This window comes from Aquila chrysaetos, chromosome Z (assembly GCF_900496995.4).
Source record: "Aquila chrysaetos chrysaetos chromosome Z, bAquChr1.4, whole genome shotgun sequence".
NCBI classification, from domain to species: domain Eukaryota; kingdom Metazoa; phylum Chordata; class Aves; order Accipitriformes; family Accipitridae; genus Aquila; species Aquila chrysaetos.
Window position 1 is genome coordinate 37871981 of NC_044030.1, and position 19119 is coordinate 37891099.

At 44.7% G+C, this 19119-nt stretch overlaps 1 protein-coding gene across 4 annotated transcripts in view; it reads left to right on the forward strand.

Annotated features, from left to right (window-relative positions):
* The window catches only part of LOC115336566 (tubulin polymerization-promoting protein family member 2-like), a 90028-nt gene extending 73676 nt beyond the window's left edge, over positions 1 to 16352 (forward strand). The window contains exons 1-4 of one of the 4 annotated variants that reach the window (XM_041120748.1): positions 1635 to 1653; positions 15445 to 15621; positions 15783 to 15936; positions 16094 to 16352. In XM_041120748.1, coding sequence (XP_040976682.1) covers positions 15452 to 15621; positions 15783 to 15936; positions 16094 to 16276 — 507 coding nt within the window. In that variant the 5' untranslated portion in view covers positions 1635 to 1653; positions 15445 to 15451 and the 3' untranslated portion in view covers positions 16277 to 16352. Of the gene's footprint in view, positions 1 to 1634; positions 1654 to 12874; positions 15622 to 15782; positions 15937 to 16093 lie in introns of those variants that run through there. The other 3 variants (XM_041120747.1, XM_030003801.1, XM_030003798.2) reach the window with 3 other exon arrangements.
* The last annotated feature ends 2767 nt before the right edge of the window (positions 16353 to 19119 follow it).

The following is a 19119-nucleotide window of genomic DNA, read 5'->3' on the forward strand; positions in this document are numbered from 1 at the left end:
GGATATGTGCCCCTATTCTTTCGGGAAGTAATAGCATTAAGTCAGAGAGAGGGAAAGGAAGACACATACTCTTCTGAAAAATGGCCTGTTACTTCTCTGTTTTTTCCCCTTTCAGTCCAGGGAAAATAATGTGCAATGCAGGTAATGGATGTGTTGCATTTACAAAATCAAATGATGAAAAGTCAGTTCTTGCAAAACTCAACCTCAAGATGGGTTGCGTAAGAGAACAGGCCTGGCACTACACATGATCTGATCATGAATGGAAAGTTGTACATGTGCTTCTCCATTTCTACAGATCAGGAGTTTGTAGCAGATTGTGTCCTGCCCCATCAAACTTTTGCACCGTTGGTAGACTTAGGTGGTGTGAGACAATTTCTGTCAGGAGGCTCTCGCAAGCAGAGTGCCCAGCTGCTCCGGGCCTTACAGCATTAGCCTGAATGTTTGTGACAGGCAGAATTTTGATCTACAAAATTTGAAGCATTTAATTTTGCGCACAGACTGTGCCTACTTGGAGTTTCCTATGCCATTTCTCACCAAAACCTGAAAATTCTGATGCTGAAATTCTGCTGGTTATTGCCTTGCTGACAGAAGTATTTTTGTTTGCAGATACCTGAAGAAAATGCCATTTATCTTTTCAGAAGAGGCTTAAAACAGTTTACCTGACTTATTTTCATTTAAGCCGTTGTAATCAGTTTATGTCTGGGTATGATTTTTTTTCTTCTCTATAGTTACACCACCTTGCAGTTGTATCTTTATGCCATAGTTTAAATCTTGGGAGTAGAATCTCAATAAAAGACAAATGCCAAACCTTTTCATAAGCATTATTACTGTTTGTTGGATATGTAATGTAAGCATTAAAGTCTGAAAAGGTTCTCCCCACTATGCTATCAAACCCATTTCTGTGGCAAAACTTACAACACACTGAATATTTACTTGTAACAACTGTCCCACATAAATTGCACTAATGCCATCTTAAATACGTTGTTGTCAATGCAGAACTAATGTGGTTGTAAAGCATGGGGTTTTTTTCATTCAATTTCTAAAAATCTGGTTGTTCTATACCTACTAGCAAGTACTGAAGTGTTTATAATCAAGCTGAGCTGAAGGCCTGCTTTCACAACCATAACATGTTCATGAATACATCCAAAAGGAGCTGAGATCAGCCTGCATATGGAGGGTTGACTCTCCCTTTAACGTGTAGCCTGTGGAGAGTATTTCTGTAAATACAGAAGGAAACCAAGCATGTAGATGTTTGGCGACAAGGTTCTTAATTTATGGAAATCACTGCTACGCAGCGGAAGTCAGTGAAGCTATGACAGCTCATGCCCTGCAGCGGATCTGCCCTTTGGCTTCTGCAAATGCATGTTTGTGTAGGTAATGTGGGACAAGCTGAATGTGGCCATCCACGCTGACTAATGTCCTGCCATGGGAACAGGACACCACTCTCAAAAAACATCAGTTTTGCTAACTGTGTGCTGGTTTCTTTCTGGCAATGCAATACAATGATGCTGCAGCCTGCACTCAGAAAGACTCTATTTCCCACCAATTATTAAAAGCTCTCAAATCACGTCAGTGGTAAAACTCCTGTTGCCTGAGAGGAACTATCTGGCCAAGCCAGAATACATCTGAAAACTTCAGCATATGTTCTTACAGGTAAGAATATCAAATCTGCTCATACCTTTCTAGGTGTCAGGACTGAAGACCCTGGCAGGTTTCCAGGTTTTGTTGATTCAGACCTCTAACAGGGACACTATTAAATAGGTTCAGGAAAGATTTCAGTTTTCCTGCCCGTCTCCATATCTTTGCAGGGATTTACTGTTACTGGTGTTTTTTCTGCAGCAGATCAATTTGCCAGCAGTTTGCACATGGAAATGTATTTGGCCCTAAAAAAAGAAAAAGAGAAGGCAAAAAAAAAAATTCTTATTTGTAAGGCAGAACAACTTATGATGAACTTGTAAAGAAAAACCATTTGCCATCCCTTCTTCAAAACACAGTGTAATTTCTCTAAATCGATTCCTACTCATTTTCTTGTCCCTGGTGGATACGACAGGAAGAAACAGACTCAAAGTAAGGGAAGAAAGACTTAGGCAAGGAATTAAAAGCAGAGATAGTGAAGCCCTGGGACAGATTGCCTGGAGAGGCTGTGGAATCCCCATTACTAGTGTTTGATGTTTGTCTTATCTCATCTAAGATAAGACAAGCGTTTGTAGGGAATGACAGAGATAGTGATTTTGCCCTAAGAAAAAAAGCGGATGGCCTCTTGAAGTCCTTCCCAGATTGCTGCCATCCTCCCCTCTCCTTTCCCTGTGATTTATGTTTCCTTGAGGTTTCTGCTTGCCCTCTCCTATTTTCTTAACTGTGTATCATGGAGGACTCGCATATAATTGTTGGGTACTTGAGTGTAATAAGCTGTTTTTCATTTTCTTTGATTTTCCAACTACATTTTGGTTGTTACACGTCTGAAATAGCATATGACCTTGTTAAACCACACCTCGGTAAACCATATTTCGGAACAAAGAATGCGGTTTTGGATTTGGAGTTCGGCAAAGAACAAACCAATCTCATGCTGCTGTCCTGCCAAAGACAGACATGGTACGCTTGAGGTTAAGGTCCTCAGAGGCCACTCAGAGGCCAGGGAGCCATCTGCTTGGCCACAAAGTATATGGGTTGGATCACAGGGAGGGTATTTGCCATAGGATCATCTGGGTGGTCTTCATACCTCAGCCTGGCTGATTTGCAGACTATGCAAATCCTCACTCGGCAGACGAGCAAGGGAAAAGACGGAAGAGTGCTTCTTTCCACAGCAGGTAAACCACACATTTCACTCTGCCCTTCAATTGTGTTGCTTGAAGCCAAGCTTCTGTTGAGTCAGGAAGCCAAAGGGACTGCTGCATTCCCCTGTGATGTTAAAAAGGTGAGACCCATTCTCCAAAAAAATTGTTTTACATGGAGACATTAGGATGCCTTTTCCTGAAGAATTTTACAAAACCTCCAGACTAGAATTTGAGGGTTATTCTCTCTTTAATGCGTAGATGCATACATATATGGGACTATGCCCATGGGTAAGTAAGCCTACAGACCAGGTCTGGGTACTGCGGCTTTTACACAGGTAGTCCCCTGACTTGGTTTTGAATATTTGCCACAGATAAAGCAAGAGAGCCTCTGGAGGACTTATAAACCTTGACCTCATGCTACCTTCTCATAGCTTCAAACAGCATTACTTCTGAATACAAAACATCTATGTGTTTTATCTCACTGCAGGCACAAGTGACAAGTGTCTTTGCTGCAAGCAGAAGAGCAATTAGACTGTGACAAGGTTTTTCTTCTCTCAGCAAAGGTTGAATGGGTCAGTCTAAAAATCTTTCTACTACTTGACCACTTACCGTTTGTGCCTGGAGCACCAACTGATGCTGATGGATACTGGTTTAACAGTATGGGTACCTGGGTTTAAGACAGCAAACGGCCCCAAGTATTGGATTTCATATCACAAAATCGACCTTAAGCATCAGCTATGGAAATAATACAAGGGTTAAACTGAAGAAAGAAAAAAAAAAAAGAGTCTTCAGGGCCATCAAGGTCTATATTTATGTGTTGTTGCCATGAAGGAACCAGTGCCTGAAATTAGTGGTTGAACAGTTGTATTCGCAAAGAACGAGCGTGAATGTGTGTGCGTGTGGGGCATGTTTTTCTGCTAATACAGACCAGGACTCCCCTATAATTAGAGGTGGCGGGTGCTGAGGTCCTGCCACAACCATGCGTTCACTCTGGCTCCTCACTCAAAAATAGGATTTGGAGAAGCAAGGAGGCATGCAGGGGGATGTCACAGGTTCTTGGGTTTTGCACAAGGTATACCTAACATGGTAACACTGAGCATGACTGATATCAGTTTGAAGCAATCTGGTTTGGTTTTCTTTTTTTTTTCTGCCCTTAACCAAACCTGAGAAGCAGTCCCAGGCTGTGGCTTCAGCAACCGGCAGCATGAGACCAGCTGAGTTGTGTAGACTCCCACAAAGGGTGTCTTGCTTCTGGCAGATGTCCCAGATACTAAGCCATTCGATCCCACCACAAAAATAGTTGCATAAAATATTGTGCATTGGCTCTGGCCTGACAGCGATGGGTCTCTTCTGCTTCGCTGGGCAGGTGGAAGCATCTCGCCAAGGCTGTGGCTTGTGTCCAGCAAGCCTTTTCCCTCCATGGGGCAGCGAGGTGCCTTTGTGTGACAATGAGAAAGGGAAGAGGTACGGGGGAGTTTTGCCTTCCCTTTTACAGTCATGCTTTTAAAAACTGACATGCATTTTCCTAACGGACTGCTGGTACCTAGCTTTGCTGCCAGGAGAGATGGGAGAGGGAATGCAACAGAGCTTAAGGCTTCCGACACATTTCAGGAGTGTTGCTGTGTGTTCAGGAAAATAAGGACCTCCAACCAAACTCTCAGCTGGTGTCAACTGGCAGAGACCAGTGACTGCAGCGTTGGGAAGCTGATTTATACCTGCTGGGGATCTGACCCTGGAGAAGGAAGTGAGAAGGAAACAGAGCGTTTTGCCTTGCACAACACAAGATGGTGAGGAGCCCGCATGCTCAGGAGCATCATTAGTGGCAAGACTGCTGTTGGTCTTCTTAACGCCGCTTTCTCTTTCCAGTGTCGTGTGATTCCCACCCCTGGCCTTTCCCAGCCTTGTCTGGAGCAGAGCTATGCTGTAGCAGAATTTGAAGCTGGTAACCACTACTGACTGCTGCATACATATATTTTTCAGAGAATCGTACCATAAAAATCATACCACAAATTATCTCAATTCCACAAAATAGTCCCATGTGGATCGGTCAGTGAAATCATGCAAGAATGCTGCTTTTGAAAACAAAATGTTCTTAGCCAGAAGAGGCCTTCTGTTTTGTTCAGTGGGTTTCAGACCTGGCTGAAAACTGGCTCTGCCCGCCTTGTCCTTCTTCCTCATCTTATGGGATGTGTACTGTCAAACTGAGCTGTGAAAATGGGCCAGGCATCACACCCAGAGAAGCAATAACCTGGTAGTGGCATCAGCGAAGTGATGGCAGTGCAGTCCGGCAGCCTCAGTACTTCTCCTGGGCTGCTGCATGTGACAAAGCCTGCGCTGCCTGACTTGCAGGCAGACTGAACTAAGTTAATCCCCCTTGGGAAGTTCAGATGTGTTGCAGCCACACGTGCTGCCCCAAGTCTCTGCCTGCATTGGTTTGCACTGCTTGATTAATGCAGAGTGTGCAAAACAGGCGTCAGCTCTTCTGACACAGTTCTGACACCCTTCTTCTTGCTTAAGTCAAATGTAAGTTATTTTACAAGCTGTAAAACAGTCGAAAATGAGCATTTGCACTCTCCTACTTTTCATAAGCTGTCGTCTCTCAGTTTCTGGTGTCCAGGACTCTGCTCTGGCTCCCATCTGCAGCAGCACATGGCATTTACAACCTTCCCAACCTAAAAGAAGCAGTATTTTGTGGTGTGCTGGCACTTTGTTTGTTTATTTGTTTTAGAAGAATCTCCAGCCACAGCAGATTTTTTCCATTTTCTAGGAGAAGCACTGTAGGCCAGAATTGGAAGAATGAGAACTGGGAGAAAATATAATAGGTTAATGTCTCCCTAGGTCTGGAAAACAAGAAAACTAAATTGACTGTCAGTACAAAAATAACTATATAGGATCAGAAGAAAAGTTCATCACTCACATGTCCTAGCTCTGGTGCAAGCTTAGATCAGAACAAGCATGTGCTCCTAGAGCATCCTCCGGTATAGAACTTCCTGGCTACCAGTCACACTCAAAGACTTGCCATGCTGGAGGTTGTTGCCTCTCTATCTTCAGTGGCCCTTTTAAGGACCTTCCCTCCTAATTGCTTTTTGAACCTCTTTATATTTCTGTTGCGCAAAGCATCTCATGGTGGTGATTTTCACCATTTCACACTGTGAGGACAGAGTGAGGGGCTGCCATTTTTCAGCCTGCTACAAGAGCATGGAAACATAGAAGGCACAGGAAAAACAGCAAGCCCACAGGAGTGTGTCAGCACCCAGCACTGATGTGAAAATCAGAGATGCCAGGTGGAGTGGGATTTGTCTGTGCCATGGAGCAGCAACATCTAGTACTAAATAAATGTTCTTGCTAGCCTCCATCCAGGTTAGAGTGGTACAGAGGGCCGGTGCTGGTTCCTGGTCTAGCTTGGTGACTCCCTGACTGCTAGGATATCAGTACTATTGATCAGTTTTATTGCAGTATTACCTAAAGATCCTAACATGGATCCCATCTGCATTTTCAAGGTACTGTAAACATGAAGCAAAAAGACAGCTCAGCTCCCAAGAGCTGGACACTGAAATACTCAGTGAGCAAGAGCAGGCGGATTCAAGTGGGTGTGCAAGGCTGTAGATAGCCACTACCTTTCTTTTGCCATTTCTAGATTTGCTGGATGCCTGAGCTGGTGCTAGGCAGTGCAGGTTTTAGGAACACCTGTCAGACCATAACCAGAAAAATGAGAAGGTCCGGCTGGTTTCTCAGTTCCTTATGATGCTCTTTAAGGAGCACCCTCTGCCCTGGGACAAAGCGCGGGGCTGTGTCTGCCAAATTAATCTCTGCTCTTGATATGCCCAGAAGGTGTTAATTCAGTCAAAACTGAAACTCTCTTCTTGTCAACAGAAAGGCAACAGAAGTGTGTATCTGTGTGTTAGCCAGCACAGCGCTTCTGTGCAGAGGTTTTTAAAGGGGAGGGTGCCCAGCTCCCTGCCTTTCCTCTTTGCCTTCACTGAGATGTTTGAAGTCTGAACCATTGCCTGACAGTGAAGAAAAGACAGCCACTTCCTCTGCAAGCTGCAGTGTGTTTTGAAATAGGTTGTCAATTTTGTTAGTGGTGATAAAAACATAACCCAAATTTTTCTTTTTTTTTTTGATTGATAGACCAGAATAGGAACAGATCTGAAGCTTTAGAAGTCTGGTGTCCTAGACCATCCTCACATCTACTCTTGGACTTTACAACCTGCTGTTAACACAACAACTTTATTTACTAAACAGGATGCAGAAAACCTAAGCAAGCAAGCAGGAAGCTCTAAAACATAAAGTAAATCCTCTTGGGTTGTTTAAGTCTGGTTATGCTCAGTGCTTTTAGCTGGTGTATGTTGTATAAGTGATTTCTTTGCTTTTATGGAAGGCAAGGTAGAAGAGAAGCTAAGTGTATAGTGCAAGGTCAGTGCAGTTTGTGAAATTGGCCATTGTATTGCTTAGTATCTCAGCAAATAAGGTCAAATATGTGCTTTTAAATACTAGTTAAGTAATGGCCTTTATGGACTAATATTGAAGAATATTGCTGTTTGATAAAATAAGGCACAAAAATAACGCTGGTAATTAGTTATTAATATTTTTTAATTCTTTTGTTTGAAACTCACTTTTAAAATGTTGAAATAGAATTCTGTGATTGAAATAGGCCTGCGCAGCTGGTCGGAAAAGGACAGAAGACTTGAGCTATCATAGGAAAATGAGGGGCCAACATCAGCTATGGTATAAATGAGAATAACTCAAGAAGCTAATTGAATTTGTTCATAAAGGTGCTAAGTGACAAGGAAGTCTGCTAGTCCTATTTGTACCTATGTGTGCCAGCATCTGAGTTTTCTGTTAGTCTGAATAACAGCACACAACTGATGGCTTGCAAATACCTTTCTATTAGGACTGAAGCAATTTAGAAGCTTAAGGTAGAATAGGTATCTAGAAGTATGTTTCTTATAAGCATCTAAAATGTGAACTGACATTTATTTTTTTAAAAAAGCATATGATACACTTCCTTTTTGTATGCAAGTGTATTAGCCCTAGAAAATGCTTTAGCTTAACATTCTTGTACCTCCCCCACACCCCCTACAGAATGTTTTGACACGTTGTGGAAAAAAAATAAGCAGCAACGATTGTGTTTGTACAGTAAGTACACACAAAGGATCTGTATCTTTTCAGATAGACTTCTAGATCAGAGTTGAAGAACTGCCAAGAGACTTCTTCAGGCAGAAGGATGTTGGAACAGTGTGCAAACGGCCCAACTTGTTGAAACAAGTCAAAACAAGACCATTCATTCCTTGATAATTGCATCAAATCAAGTTTGAGGTAAATGCAATTTTGCCTGTGGAGGGAGATAATATAATGTAGCTAATATAGAATAGGAAAACAGACTTCAGGGGCAAAATCAGCTCCTAATACAGCTTCAGTGGAATCAGTAGATGTTACCCTGGCAATGAATATGACTCATGTTATCATATAGAAATGATATATACATATGAATACGTCCTTTTCAATATATGAAAATGACCTTTTTTAATGTTAGTAATCCCTTTTAATAATGCAATTATTGAATGCCATATTTCCTAATGAGTTGGCTAGTGTGTTGTAAAAGCATTTATCTAAGGTTTTTTTTTAAGTCTTGGGAGAGGTTCAGCAAAATGGCACACCTACTTAGTAGTCCAGCATTTTAACATGATACCATGGGCCATAGTCTGCTCTCACTTATGCCAAGAAACTCCAATGTAATAGCAAAGCAGGACTTCCGGCCAAGGAGAACACATGTTTGTCCTAGATGAATTAATTAGAGAGAGAATCGTTATTCTGCCAGTATTCCTATAACAAACAATACCTTCAAAATACAGCTGTAGTGTCCCTAAAATTAAGTTTTGTGCTCTGATCAGAATACATTGACTAGGCTTAGCATTTGATTTTCTCTGTGGTTGATATCCTTAAAAGGCCTTTTCCTTTTTTTTTTTGGTCCCGACTGAGATGATTCTTGAAACAAACTGTGACAACTGTGGGTAAAAAAACACTCAGAAATTTTCCTGAAAATAGGCGAACATGTGTAAAACTGGTCAATCTAAAGCAATATACCTCTTCACAGAGGTCAAGATCATGAGGTGCATCTAGACCATCAGAAGATTTCACACTGATTTTACTGTCTAAAGAGAAAATCTAAAGAATGAGGCATGTGAAGACCAATAAGCAGGAGAGAGGGCTGTGCTGGAGCCCTCGTGGGGGAATGGTGCTTGGGGAGCAAAACTTCTTCAGCTCTCCAGCTAAAATCAGTTCCAGCCAATGCTGTGATCCAGAAGGCACACAAGGAGAGAAGCAAGCTGTGGCTGAAACTTGCTAAGAGAACTGGCTTAACTTTCAGTTTATCTGTTTATGTACCTTTTTCTGTCCACGTCCTCCTACACACAGCCTGAAGAGGACATTGCAGTTAAACTGTAGGATAATATAAGGAACTGTATAAAGCTCTGAAGGGAAGTGGTGATACAGGTTATATTTACCATGTCTGTACCAAGCACTGAGCATGATCTTGCTTAGTGCCTCCATAAGCTGTCAGACCTGCAGTATGACTACAAGGCAGAGTAGTAGCAGCACTGAGTTTAAGTACTTAGAATCTGAAGGGAGGGTAGTGAAAACCGCTTATTGTTTCATTTCTGCCTCAGCCCCCTCTAAACACATAAAGATGGCAGAGTGAGTGTGCGGTTTCTATTAAGGAGACAATAGTGGATGTGAAGCATTAAAGAAATGCAGTCTGACACTGCTTCACGCTTGCTGTAATCACCCTTCCTCCCTGCATGGCTGCTCTGTGCAGCCCACCTTTCTGGCTCAGTTTACCCCCTCCTCAGCCTTGCTGTGGCCAAAGTGGCCACAGAAGCTGCAGAGCATCGCACCTGGGGCAGCCAAGGGAGGTGGTGATCAGCAGCCACAGTGGCAACCTGCCCCAGCTGTCTGTGAGGCAGGTTTTTTCCCACATGGTTCCTGGGCATTGGTGCTGTGGGCTTCGGTGCCTGTCGTCCGTCATCCTTCCCGTTACTGCTAGGGGACACCTCGGCTCTTCCCGCACCAGCACAGCCTGCCATGCAGAGAGCCCAGCTCAGACAGGACCAGGCATCTCCCATTGCAATGACTGCAAAATGTCACCCACCATAGAGAAATCCCCATGAGAAGGACTGTCCCATGGGTGTCCCCCTAAAGCATGTATTTCCTGGACAGATGCAGATTCAGACTGACCACAGGTCAAAGAAGAAATCATCAACTACTTCTGTGCTCAGCCTCTGAAATGAGAGGCAGGTGATTTCCATAGATAGAGAGGGAATCTGTTTTTTTGTCATTATCCGTTTCTACTGGAGGGATATGGTCAGTAAGGTCAGTGGTTCAGCACAGGGGTAAGGGTGGATAATTTCTTGATTTATTTCTGTGGGCTCACTGTGGGGTCTGTGGCTCGCCAGAGACAATGCAGAAACATAGTTTTCCACATGTTGATTTTCAAGTAAAGGACGAGAACCTTGAGTTCACGTGGGCTAGATGGAGGCATACAGAAGGACACTTTAGTGGACGATTATTAAACTTGTCCTAATTTACTCCTTTGAACAACAGTTCGATCTACATATCCATGAAAGGTTTTCTGATTGTGTGTGTGTGTGTGCGCCTGACATAAAAAAATCGATGCACTGAAGATATTGAAAGGAAGTCCCATAAAATATTTTTACACAGAACAGCTGCATGTCTGGTCTCTTTAGCTGTATGTTAATGTCTGAGAAGTAGCTTCAAATTTCTCAGTGCAAGATTCTTGTTCTTTCAGCTATTGTGTAAAACTTCTCTTTTAAGGCCAGGCACCAACTTGTTGCTCTCTTTTCTCCTCTTTCCTCATACATCTGCATCAGACAGGTTATATTCATTCAGCAAGACAGCTAAAGTCACTGCCTTTCAAACTTGTGCTATGTATTACATTCTCCTACTTGACTCTCATTTTAAATAAAACTTTGTTCTTCATCTGCTCGGAGACCAGGAAAAGGACAATTTGGCTGCAAAAGGACGTGCTCTGGGATCAAACGGCAGGGCTTGTGGAATGGATACAGCTGCACATCTGAATTTTGATTCACCTTCATTCTCCATCGTTTGGGGTTTTCTGGGTCTAGCAGTAACCCAAGCAGCTCGTTTTGACAGATTTAGAGTGTTTCATACGGTAATTGGAATCTCACTGCTTTAATGTCTTCATTCAAACAGTTTCTCTGATCATGGGACTGAAAGGGAAGTCTTATGCTATACATAGCTTTATGTGAAAAAAAGGAGGTTTATGTGATTATGGTAATAGTTCATAAAATCTAGCAGACAAAGAATAATTTAGAATTCATTTATTCATAACAGCAGAAGTTAATATTCTTCTTGCCTACAAAAGAGTTTCAGACATTAATCTTTTCTCCTGGATTTCTGCTATTCTGCAGAGCTAGTATGGATTGCTTCAGTATTACAGATGCCCTAACGTCTTTTTTTGTCCTTTTTAGTCTCTTCAAAATACTGTTTTTCCTTAAGTAAATAATGCTGATTCCATGAAGATGGTATCAAAGCTGTCTTCCAGCTTGCAGATTTATGTAAGCATTTGAACAGAACACTGAATTCTGGTCTCTATTTTGCAGCTAAGCATTTTACTGATACAGAATAAATCACTTCCCTACAACTGAAGATTTAAGTAACTTACCATATCCTTTCATAATTTGAGAATTTCTTGTTAATGGTGCATTTGCTTCAGGAACAGGGGAATAGTGCGTGTGCATGCCTGTTTATATATGTTATTTATATTATTTCAGTAGAATACTGCTTTTTCCTTTTTTTCTCTTCTTTTTTTTTTTTGTTCCTGATGATCCTCCTCTATTTCTTCAGCATTTGTCTTATCTAACATGCTTCAAACCTCCCTAAATGTAATTTTAAACTGAGGTCATAAAAGGCTGACAACAGCTTCAAATACTTAACTAGTTACTTGGGACCAAATTGTGTACTCCCTTGGCCTGACTTTGTTGAAAGCCTTTCAGTTGAAAGCAGAGAAAATTTGGCATGTAGCCGTCGGAGACCTGAAGAGCAGAGACCATAGGCACAGTGATTCAGGTTAATCTCTGCATCAACTTCACTGAAGCAATACATCTGGAACATATTAAAACAATTTTGCTGTGTGATCTGTCACTTACGTGCTATCATTCTAGAGAGCGGCTCTTTAAAGCCCTGTCCTCCAGGTTAAATGAATTTAGCAAGGTTGAACTGACAGATTACAGGAGATGGTTTTCCTTAGAGGTGTCTGGGGGGGGGATTCTGCAGCTTTTGGTGTTAGGCGCAATGCCTTTGCATGATTTTATCACAGAGCTGAAAATACAGGAAAAATTGCAGTTAATAAAATTTTCAGGTAACAACAGGAACAGAGAGAGATCTGCTAGAGAAATACAAATATAAAGAAGGCAGGAAATTTCGGAAGAACAGCAAGCTGGCCATTTGCCTTTTTCTTAATAAGGTGTGTTGGCTAATAAGAATCTCTGACCATACATGCCTCTGTATGTGTGTGTGCGAGCGCTCATGTGCACAAGGAGGGAGATAATATAGTTCTCTTTTTTGTTAGACGTTGGTGACCTTTGGTGAACTTCTTGCATGCTCACTCTACCTGTGAGGTGCATAGCTGGAGAGGGGGTCTTTGTCATTTGGGTCAGGTGGGGGTTGAATGAGACCACCCATTTGGGCCATCCAGATCCACAGGTTTGTGCCCCACCTTCCCTGGCAATCTCTGCAGTTTTGGAAACTTCACTGGTTTAAGCTGGTTTTGTTTATGGCTTTGTTGAGTTTATGGCTGGGGAGCATTGCCCTGAGAGCTTTCAGGGAAGTGACCTTTTGGTTTATCCATTGTCACATGCAGACTGTGAGGAGGGGAAACAGCTGTTGGCATCACAGAACCAATCTGAAGTGTTTTTGAGCTACAGGCCAAAAAAAAAGAGGTGAACTCCTGACCTTGAAATTTATGGGCACTTGGTTACTCACTCTAAGAGAGTATTGCCTTCTTTCTGGGTCCTTCAGCTTCATTTAATCACCTAAAGCTAGGTATACATATTTCAATTTAAAAAAAAAAGTAAGATGCTGTAACTAAAAGGGGAAAAAATGTTCCGTTCCAAAAATACACTCTACCACAGAAAAGAGACACTTTTCCAGAATACAAGAAAAATCCCCACCAACAACATGCACATCTGCCATACAGATCATAATTCCTGTGATGACATCTAGTGCCTCATTTCTTCCCTGCTTTCTTTGCGCAGGCAAGGAGACTGGCATTGCTGCTGGGACAGCCCCAAAACAGGCCGCCTGCAACAAGGAAAGAGGAAACAATTCATTGGGGTGATCAGCACTTGTCTAAAAGGCAGAAACAGCACTGCTACCAATAGTTTGTCTGAGGTTTACATTGGCATCCTTAGTCTCTGCCCCTGGCTCACCACTGGTACTGCAGAACCGGTGTACTGCATGGCTGTGCCAGGGCTGTGACGCTGTTGCCCCAGCGGGACGGGATGCCAGGCTGTGTTCCGCTGGTGCGAGGTGGCACCAGGCACTTTTTTGCCATTTCACTCTTGCCTTGGCCAGCCGCCCTGCAGAAGCCTCTCAAGGCTGACAGCTGTCCAGGGCCCTTTGCACAAGACCCACCAAAGCACAAACGAGTTTCTCTGGGTGGCAGTGGAACTGGTGAAGAATTATGGTCAGCCTAACAGGAAGGCTGAAGGCCATGCAGAAGTGCAGGAGCAGTGAGCATGTAGCAGTATCTGCAAGATTTTCCTCCTGGGATGGGTAGAACTTGGCCAAGCTCATCCCGCTGCTGTGGGCTTGCTGCAACCAACAGCAAGACTGGAAAGTACATACCTGTTAATTAGTGGTGAGAATAAAATATTTCTAAATAAGCGTATTTATACATGGTTCCATGCTGCTAAGCATGGCTTAAGGAAAATAAATAAATCAACCAATGAAGGCACGTTAATTTAATCTTACATGGGCCACAAAGATGAAATGCCTTTTTTAACAGTGTGCTATCCCAGTGCCCCTACAAACACGGTATGACTACCAGGGTGCACTCTGAGCCTTATCACTGGCCTGAACGTCCCAGACCCAATTTCCAGCTACTTTAAGTTAGCTTATGAGTGGAAAACTGTGTTTCTCAAATTTTTTTCACAGGTGACGTGTGTTGTGTCTCTCCCCCTTCCCACCCCACCCTGCCTTTTGGAGTTACCGATTTCCTGGTGAACCCCAAAGGCGTGCCAGCACATTCCCTAGCCAGGGCACGAGCATGCTGGCAGCAGATCAGCTCCTTGAGGAAGGAGGAGCAAGGACTGGCTGCATTTACTGGTTCTAGGGATAAATGCCCATTCTCTTTGGAGTACATGTCCCATTATGGATGAAATTTCCAGTGTGTGATGGTTATGTTAGGTGAAGAGGATGCAGTATTTGGGTTTTTGTCCCACAGTGGGCTGGAGGTCCAATAATCCCCCCAAGGGGTTTGGACCACCATGCCTCTGCTGGCACAGGGTTGTTGCCCCCTCTTCTCCCCCCCCCCCCCCCCCCCCCCGCCCTGTGGTGGGTATTCCGAGGATTGTGACATGCGTGGGTGCTGAGGTGACAATCGGCCAGTGAGGCACGAGGGCTGGCTTCGAGTGCCCACTGCCTCCAGGACAGTGGGGAAAGTGCCAGCACCACCGCCAGCACCATCACCACCGGCTCACGCAGGTAAGCTGGGTCCACATCTCCCAGGGAGGGAGGGAAGGGTCATAGGAGGCCACCCAGAGCCCCCTGATACTCCCTTTATGCTCGCAGCACAGAGGCTCACTGGTACAAGGCTGCCTGTTTTTTGCTCTAGAGAGGTGCAGACCCACACAAGATTTATGTTAAGTGGCAGCCTGCAAACAACCTTGAGACCCAGAGACCCTGGGTGAAGCACAAGGCTGTAGGAGAGGCTGGGCATTTCAGAAGGGTTTGAGGATGTCTCACAAGCAGCTGCTCAAGTCGTGGTGGACTGATTTACAATCCAAGTGATGTCTTTTATGTTCTCAGAGATCCCCGATACCTGGTTGCAGTGGTCTAAGTTAATCAGCAGTGGAAAATTTACTGGTGTCGGGAGGAGGAAAACCTAGTTCAGGGAGGAATTCAGGGGATGAAGTGTGATGGGGAGAGATGGGGACAACTCCTTGGTGATGACTTGCAAGAAGGTCCAGGAGATTTAGGTGATTATCTGGGGCCTGGAAGACAAATCTGGACTCTTTATCATCAAATAACAGGCAGAGTATAAATCAGCTTACAAATGCAGGCATTTGTTATTGAGACAGTCTAACTCAAATTTGTATTTCAAAAAGGTTCAGAAGATTTGGATGCCTCATTCCTTCACATGCAGCAGTCATTAATTCACCCCAGACCCCCACCTGCACCCCTCCTTTGCCTTGCCTTGGGTGCCAACCCATCCCTGCCCCTATCCTGCCTGGATCCCAGGTGTTCTGTGTCAATACTTGTGTGGTCATCATGGTTGTCCCATTGTGGAGACATACCTGTGCGTGGTGCCCCTTGCTTTGCTGGAGATGAGGTGCGTGGGACATGAGTGTGTGTCCAGCAGCTGCAGATGGTCCTCAGCTCCTTCCCTGTTAACTTCTTTTCTCCACAGCAACAAGATGTCGGTGGTAGAAAACGCTTTCCGTAAATTTGCAATATATGGTGACACATCTGCCAGTGGCAACGACATGACAGGGAAAAACTTCTCCAAGATGTGCAAAGAGTGTGGGGTCATGGATGGGAAAGCTGTGACCAGCACTGACATTGACATCGTATTCAACAAAGTCAAGTGAGTGTTGCAGGGAGGCACGATGGGCAGCACAGCCAGGTGGGAGAGGGGAATGGCAGGAGGCAGGCAGGGCTCTCATGTGAGGGGCAGCCCTGGGGTGCTTCCCATCCCCCTGCCACCCAGCAGCCAGGTAACTTCCCCTTGGTGTCCCCTCACCATAGGACCAAGGGTGCCCGCACCATCACCTTTGCTGAGTTCCAGCAGGCCATGAAGGAGCTCTGCAGCAAGCGCTTCAAGGGCAAATCACCAGAGGAAGCACTGCAAGCTGTGTATGGCCTCATCGAGGGGAAGGAGCCCGGCAGCGTGGGTGCCACGGTGAGTATGAGTTTCCTTACCTGCTGTACACCTTGAGCTGCCATGGGACCATCCGTCCCTGCTGTAGGGACATGTGCTGTCCTCTTATGTAGCGAAGAGCTTGTTTGTGAGCTGTTTCCTAATGCTGGCTGCCTCCTGCTGGCCTGCTTTCTTGCAGAAAGCCACCAAGGTTGGTGGGGTCGAGAGGCTGACAGACACTAGCAAATACACCGGCAGCCACAAAGAGCGTTTTGATGAGAGTGGCAAAGGGAAGGGTCTTGCCGGCCGCCAGGATCTGACGGACAACAGCGGCTACGTTGGAGCCTACAAGGGAGCTGGCACGTACGACCAGACGCACTAGGACTGAAACTGCTTAAGGAAACAAGGACTTTTCCCCTATAACATGGGAGGAGATGCAAATAAACATCTCATGCAACCAGCCTTCTGTGTCTGTTCATTCTAAATCTGACAGGGTGGGAATGCATGGGGTGGGCACTGGATGACTCCAAAGAGTGGTGCAGGTTCCCCATCTGACCGCACTTTGATTGCTGTGTGGTAGGGTTAAATCCAAGCACAAGCTAGCTTTCTGGAGGAAATTCTATGGGCCAGCCAGTCCACTGTCATCACACTGCTTTGCATTTCCAATCAAGTGAACAGTAGGTTAGTCTCTGGACAGTCACTCATTATTTTTATTCTCCCCTCCTAACACGCTGTACTTTTTGCGGTGATTTTTGGCTTGGGGAGCAGCGTGTGCAAATTTTTGTATAGCTACACTGGGTTACATTTGAGTTGATGGTTTCTGGTGGCAGACAGCCCAACCATGGTGCCTGGCTACACCTTGAAGAGCACTCTTACAGGGCATAAGTTGCAACATGTACTGCACTGTGGAGAGGGAAGGGGTACCAGTAACACCAGTTCATGCTTTTTGTTTTCCCTTTCCCCAGGTTAAACCCTCTCAGCCATTCCTAGCACTTGGCATAGTCATTCATTACTGTTTCTCCAGGCTTCAGGATGCTTGTAGTTAGGGAAGAGTTTGTGAGCCTGAAGAAAATATATAAAGAGCTGTGGTGTGGGGGATCATGAAGGGGGAAAGGCCTGTGTGGATGTTAGCAGTTCCTCTGTATTCGGGAGGGTGATTTGCAAGCTCTGCCTGGACCCAAATCCTTTCTCCAGCTCCTCCCTCTTTCCCCCTCTGCCTCCCAGCCCCACTGCTGTGGCTGCTTATGAGATCTCTAGTACTGACAAGACCTAACATCACACGTGCACTTGTTCTTTCCCCCTGGCATTTTGGCAGGCTGGTAGGACTAGCATGTCCCTTGTCCCTGCTGCTGGAACTGTGGCTGTGTGGCCAGTTTTTGGGGCACCCATCCAGGACACACTGCTGGGCAGCAGAGGGCTGTGGGGGGCTCCTTGGGCCCACTAGGGCTGCCTTCCCTGCTGAGCACTTTCAGTCTCCTGGATTTAGCATAACTGAGCTTTTGGAGATAGCTGCAACAGCACCTTCGGGACAGTTTCCCCTGACATTATGGATAATTACTTAGCTGTGCTATTCCAGTCCTACCAGCCCTCATCATGGGCCATGGCATGGGTGCTCAAGGCACAACACTTGCTCAGAGCACGTTGCTTTCTGCCCTGTAGCACTCATGAATGTCCTTGCTGCCTAACACCAGGTAATACAGCAGTTGGCTGGACCTAGGAATTAACAAATCCCACTCTCTCTCTCTTACACTGTCCTTACGTACTGATGACCTTTTAAGCTACTTTAAAAATGATTCATTGTGCCCCTAGGTAACTCATGTCTGTAAAGTGGTTTGGTGACTCTGGGATATATGACCGAAATTCTTACAGGTGCACTGGGCATAACTAGCAGGGTCTTGGTAGCTGGGGACTGCAGGGGTGGCCTGGCAGGAAGAGGTCACAGACCACCCTGTACTGGCCCACAGCCTGAGCAGGGCTGGAGCAAAGAGATGCCACCAGCAAGTGCAGAAGCAAAGAAACCCACTGAGCAGGGACAGGCACACAGAAGACGCTGGGGGAGGTATGACTCTAGAGGGACAGTGGCTAGTGGAGAGGGCCACAGCGGAGCAGTGCAGTGAGAAACAAGGACCAGCAAAAGAAGAGGAACCACAGTGGCTGGGCCCAATCTCCTGCACCATCCATGGACCCCTCAAAGGCACTGAGGGGATAGCAGACGAGGAAGGGGGCAGGAGAGGTGTCTGGGGGGAAGCTGATCTATTTCCCCTAAGCGTTTGGTTTATTTCTCAGCACCCGAATTGATAATTTAAAGTTTATGTTAGTTGGCAATAAACTGTGAAATTCAGATTCAAGGCTGCTTCTTTGCCCAAGACAGTAGGAATGGAATATAGTAAAATGGAAAGAATAGCACTGGAACATATGTAAAAAAAATAGGCCTTATGCCTGATTTTTAATTTTTTTTATAACTCAGATCTTTAAAACACATACTCAAGGTGGCTGTCCTCAGCAATGCTGTCTTGGTACATCATGTCCTGTACAACAATTTAAGTGAAGTACCCGTAAACTAAAAGATAACAGGATGTTGTACAAAAAAGAAAAGCTAATGCACTGAGTAAAAAACCAACAGAACATTCTCACATAGCTCTGCTTTTGATGGCATAGCATTCCTTATTTAAATACTGTCAGCAAGTAGTTGCAACAAGTATTTAGTATTTCAGAGGTATGATTGCTATTCCTGATGCTTTCTCTTATTAGTTCCTGAAGTGGCTCTACTTGTTCTGTAGCTCTTGAGATGCTCCTGCAAAAACGTGTCTGAGAGGCTGCAGGACTGTATGACGGTGCCTCAGACCTGGACACAGCTCTTTAACCATTTTCTGTGCTTTGGTGTGAAAGTCATAGTCCCCTGGTCTTCCCAGGATGAAGGGCTGATTGATTTCTTTCCCACAACATAGCCCTGTGTGGGGAGCATAGTTGGTATGTGTTACAGTGTAATCAAAGATATGGGTTTGAGGTTCTCCCAGTATTTTCCACATTTCTTCACCCCCAAATGCTTATTAATGCATGATGGGTAGCAATCAACAGGGTCCTGCTGCTGCTTGGTGGCCAAGCAGAAAGGTGTACCAGCTTCATGGGCCCAGCAAACTATCAAATAATGTATCCCAGTACTACCTTCAAATAATGCAGTTTTCAAGGAAAAGGTGTAGGTACCAGCAGTCTCACAGCTGTATC